The sequence below is a fragment of the Lycorma delicatula genome, chromosome 1 (assembly GCF_047948215.1).
Source record: "Lycorma delicatula isolate Av1 chromosome 1, ASM4794821v1, whole genome shotgun sequence".
Classification (NCBI taxonomy): domain Eukaryota; kingdom Metazoa; phylum Arthropoda; class Insecta; order Hemiptera; family Fulgoridae; genus Lycorma; species Lycorma delicatula.
Window position 1 is genome coordinate 55327784 of NC_134455.1, and position 5858 is coordinate 55333641.

The 5858-nt window shown below is 45.9% G+C and overlaps 1 protein-coding gene across 1 annotated transcript; it reads right to left on the reverse strand.

The window, feature by feature from the left end:
- Nucleotides 1-2525: 2525 nt before the first annotated feature.
- On the reverse strand, nt 2526-2951 carry LOC142317509 (uncharacterized). Its single transcript, XM_075354070.1, has one exon. It carries the CDS (start codon nt 2949-2951, stop codon nt 2526-2528), a length of 426 nt encoding a protein of 141 aa, XP_075210185.1.
- Between the last annotated feature and the right edge of the window lie 2907 nt (nt 2952-5858).

The following is a 5858-nucleotide window of genomic DNA, read 5'->3' on the forward strand; positions in this document are numbered from 1 at the left end:
TGTATATCACGAATTTTTAGCTGATTCCGGTCACCACGAAGAGCTGCCCGGAAATCACGTTTAAGGTCTTGATCCATGGTCTTTCAGCCATCACCCTTTTTCACAAACAACCTCCGGATTCTTAGCCTCCTTGCTGGCCTCACGTTTGGACTTCAATACCTCAGCGTAGCGCCTGGGCTGCGATGGGGTTGGATCACAACCTTGGGAACCGCCTTGACATCTTGGGTCTTATAGGCCAAAGCTTCAAAGCCCTTACTACCGCCACAAAAGCTTCCCTCAGCTTTGCCAGGCAAGGAAGAATAGTCTTCTTCGCTCCTGCGTTGACCCCGCCGGAAAGCGTAAAGAACTCAAACAAATAGTCCAAGTCCTCCTGGACTACTTTTGCCAGCGGGGCGGAACTGCCAGGTCTGCCCTTCCCTTTCTTGGAAGCCTCGACTGCTGAGGTGAACCGCACCTGGATTGGTGGCCCCGTGTCCATCGCGTCACTTACCTCCTCTCAGAAGCTCGTCGATGACAGCGGTTCAGGCTTCATTTTCCTTTCCGGCACCTCCTGGAATTTGTTCCTGGCCAAAGATTCCCTAACTCTAATGCTGAAAGATCTAACAAGATTCTCGCTGTCTTCCTTCTACGATCTAGTTTGGGCAAGCCCACAAATGTGATAACACCCCGCAGCGAGACGGGCAGCCGGAGACCCTGATGTTCTCCTGTCACTCTTTGTACCTCTTGGCTGCTGCTCGATCGATTAGATGCAATACGGAAAAAAACCACTGATTACGGCCCTCGCTCTGAAAAGAGCGCGAGAGGAATAAAGGGCGCAACCCTTTTCTTGTAACGGGGACTAACGACCAGCTACCACCTTTCAGCCATGATGAGGGGGGTACACATTTTGTCCGCTATAAGATCCCACGGCGGCATCCCGGCTATCACCAAAGCCGCCTCGGTCGAGACTGTAAAATACGCCCTAACTGCCCCAATAGCCAAGGGCCTCTAAAGGCTTAACAATTGGTTCCGGGCCTTCTTCTTCTTCAATGCACGTTTCCATGCCGGAACCGCATACATGACGACGGACCGAGCCACTGATGCCAATAGCCTCCTTTTCACCAAACTCGGTCCGCCAATCCTGTTCATTAGCCTGCACATCGCAACCACTGTTTGTTTACTTTTCTGTACAGCCTCCACCACATGAAAAGATCTCTTATTATCGAGCCATGTTCCATGGTACTTTGCTTTGGCTACCGACACAATCTTCACATCTCCTACTACTAAAGTTATTGGAGCCAACCGCTCCATAACTCAATCAATAACCGCTTCATCTCAATCTGAATCTGGGTCCCCTCAGCACAGCCCACTACTCGTCCTCATAAATAATCTTGAGTAAGACGTCGCAAGTATGGGCTGACTCCTCTTCTCTTAAGTTCACTCAGGATCCACGCGAATGGTAGTGAGTTAAACGCATTACTTAGTCCAACAACACCACCGCCGGGATGGACCTAGTTCTCCACGTCCCAGACGCAGCTTCATCAACGACCTTCACGCCGCCGTAGTTGTATATCCCTTCCTAAATCCAAATTGGTTCGGGCTGAAACCCTCCCCTCGCTTAATCTCTTCTAAAAGCCTCATGACAATCATCCGCTCAGCAAGCTTCCCCATACAGCTGAGGAGGCAAAGTGGTCTTTAACCACTCGGGTCATCCACTTTCCTTCCTGCTTCTTCTACAATGCTACTTTTGCAGTCTTCCAATCTCGCGGAAAAACACCATCCAATAAAATCTTATTGAACGCCGACAATATTTGTATCGGGAACTTCATTGCCGTCACCGCCACAACCTCATCCGGAATATCATCCAAGCCTCCTCGGACACAATTTCATCAAACACCTCTGCATCACATCATTTGACAGCACTGGTAGCTTCCGTCCAAACTTTCCACTAACAATGCGAAAGGCATCACCCCACACATCTAACTGATCGCATAGAGCTCTCCACTTTTCTCTCTTGCTATTCATTATCTCACCTTTATACCGCCTTCTCGGCGTGATAAAGGTGATAAAGGTGATCTGCGCTTCCTCAATCTCCTCAACCCTTCCCCTTCGATTAGCATGCTGTAATCTCCTACGAGCCCGCATGCACTCCAGCCTGGCCACAGCTACCTGGGGAGACCACCAATAGACACCTTTTCTATAGGGCCTCTTCGTCTGTACAGTATCCTCACAGACCTTCGCCACTACCTTCGTAAGGAACTCCGGAGTAATCTCTTCCATATGTCCAATTCTTTCATTTATAAGACCCATTACTTTCACCAGTCACCACTTACTTATAGCTCTCCTAGCAGACTTCACCTCACCCAGCGACCACGAGGCACCAACTTCAAAATATATCGCATCGTGGTCGCTAAGTGTCTCTTCTTCCTTCAGGACCGACCAACACCTAGCCGTCCTCGCAAGTCCCGGTGAAACAAAGGACACGTCTCTAAAGAACACTCCATTTACCCGGACTAGGGTTGGTAACTCACCGTCATTGAGACAAATTAATCCAAACCCGCCATCACCTCTTCTAAAAGTAGACCCCGTTTATCTGTAACACCACCGCCCCACGAAACATTCTTGGTATTGAAGTCACCGCATATAACTACATCCTTACACACAGCATTTATCAGCCTACTCAATTCGTACAGAGTTTCTTCAAAGACGACAAGCTCAACATTTGGGGACACATATGCACTGCAAACTAGAATGTCTGCAGTCTCTAGCCACACGTGCCCCAAACCAGCACCATGTCTTACAATTGGAATATTACTATTGAAACTACGTACAGCCGTACTGCAAGTAGCATCATGCAGCCAACTCTCATCCTGCATCTTCCTAACATTAGGCTCCGAAAAAACCACTAAATCCACACCTCTCCTCTTCACAATTTTCATTATGGCATCGTGAGAGGCTAAACTCTTGTTCATGTTTACTTGTAGTAATCTAACCATTTTTCTTGGCACATTGTACTCCTCCGATTCTGCGCCCAACTTCACCACACATCAAACACGCAGGCTTCTTCTTACACTCCCTGGCCATATGTCCAGCATTCCCACAATTGAAACACAACCCTGACCTATCAAGACCGACACATCTGGCAGCTATATGCCCTCCCTCATGGCAACGAAAACATATTCCATCAAAATCACTCATTGTCAATCGGCACAACACCCATCCAATCTGAATTCTACCTTTACGCACCAGCCTTTCCGCCTCCATCTGCAGTAACACGACAGTTGCATTCCTCGTATCACCGTATGCCATTCTAAGGGACACAATCTTCAGGTCCACGTCCTTATTCTCCATTCCGGTCTTCACAGCCGACAATATATCTCTCTCAGTAATGTCTATCTCAAGATCCTTAATGACCATAGACGCCAGTTTACCTCTCATTCCTCTCGTAACGTTCACCCCAGCCAGCTTCTCTTTCACCAGTACCCACCGGGTTGGTCTCGTGGTGAACGCGTCTTCCCAAATCAGCTGATTTGGAAGTCGAGAGTTCCAGCGTTCAAGTCCTAGTAAAGCCAGCTATTTTTACACGGACTTGAATACTAGATCGTGGATACCGGTGTTCTTTGGTGGTTGGGTTTCAATTAACCACACATCTCAGGTATGGTCGAACTGAGAATGTACAAGACTACACTTCATTCACACTCATACATATCATCCTCATTCATCCTCTGAAGTATTATCTAAACGGTAGTTACCGGAGGTTAAACAGGAAAAAGAAAAGCTTCTCTTTCACCACTTGTTGCGCCACTTAACCTTGTCCACCGGTTCTCTTACTCATATATGCAAGGCCTCACCACCTCCCTTTTTAATTGACAATACTTCACCCAATTCTTCCTTACTAACCTCCTTCTTAACTTTTTTCAACAAGTCCGAATAAGATGTACCCTCCTCCTTTAAATCTATTACACTAGAACCCTCACCTCTGATCTTCTGCTCACCCTTGAGATCCATCACTCGTGACTTATCCTCCTCCATAAAAAACACCTTCTTCTCATTTCGTCTCCTGGCCACATATTCCAAAATCGTTTTACAAAGCTAACCAGTACTGTTACTTACAGCCCCGTAAACAACATTTAATTTAAGTTCAGTGATCTTCTTTATCGCCCAATATAGGTTTTCAGCCACCAATCAATCATTCACCCACTGATGTATCTACGACAATTGTATAGCAGGCCCCCAACTTTTCTTCCTCAAGCTCACCCAATAACACCTCCGTGTGGCCCTTTACCACCACTACTTGTCCTCGCTTCAATTTACCACTTCTCAGCAGTCTTCCCAACGACATAGTACGCTCTAAAATCCTCCTCCCATACTCCGTTTTAGAGTCTTTGGCAAGATCAAATACAACAATAATGTCCTCATACGACACACCAAAAACCGATTCTTTTCTCTCCTCGCACTTCTCAAAAAACGTGGCAGGCCATCTCTTACTCACTAAATCAGGAATATCCTCTTCTAGTACTCCCTCCTCCACCTGGCGAAGTAGCTTCCTACTCTCAATCTGCGCAGTCTGGGTAGCCGCGTCCACTCCACCACAACTTATAGAACCTCCACACGAATAGCCAAAATCCCTCAACTGAATTCTCCTTTTCATTAGCTCAGTAAGCCAGAGAGAGCACTCCTTAATCTACAATTTCGTGTTGGCATTCGCAGCCACCAATTTTGCCAACTTCTTAATCTAGACTTCGATCTCTTCTAACAGCCGTTCATACGAACACGCCTCACCAGATGCTACCTTTCCATCATCAGTCTCCTCCCTACGCCTCTTCATCAGCCTATCCAATGACCTAGTTCTCTTAGGCGACTTAATTAATACTCTAGTTGCCCCGGGCTTCATCACAACAAAGGGTCCTCCTTCTTCCTCACGCGGTACAACCTTCTTTTGCTCTCTAACAGGTGATCTAGGCAGGTTCTTTCTCGGTCTGAAGCCCTGTTCCTCTTTCATGCTCTTAGCACTAGCAAACAACAGAGAAACTTCCCTAACTCTCCACAAAAAATTATTTTAAAATTTCTGACTTCATAAACGTGTTCAGGACTCAATTCCGCATAGATAGAGTACCCACACGTCACTTTTTGAGATGAGTGGTTTGGGTGGTGGTCGTAGGGGGTGGTCAGGGGGGTCCGAAAATGTATTCACCCAAATCCGATGTCGAATTTTTGGGAGGTCGGAGGGGGGTATGGGTTGTCCTGGGGGTCAGGATTCGTCAAGATATTGAAGGATTTGTGTATGGATCAAAGGATTCAAAAGATCAATGATCAAGCACTTTGTATGCCGAGTTAACAAACGGGACAAAAACAAATTTAAACAAACAGTAGAATAAATAAATAAAACTAAATAAATATATAAATGATAGCTTGATAAACTAAGCTACAACAGTCTATCTTATCAAGAGATAACAACACCTAAAATTAATTCCAGTATCGAGTCTATCAATTCGAGGTATAATAAACAATACTATCCACAATCGATGACAGTTACAATTGTCTATCCCATCCACTAGAGATAAGCTGCAGCCGAATTGATAACAACTACTAACTCACACTAATCACTGCGACCAGCAGTCAACTATGAACCTTATTGCCAATAGCAATAAGGTTACTCTGATAAAAAATTCAATAAAAACGTCTTCGATAAAAACGATACAGTACCACATAAGATACTCTGCACACAGCACCACCATAGTAATAGCATCCTGATACATCATGCTAGGGAACTCGCTAGTACGTCCTGGCAATACAAATCGACCTAGCACACTTTCCTTTTAGTGAACTTCTTCTTCCGCCTTTTGTTTGAATAAGGTATGTGCCAGGTTGATCACCAC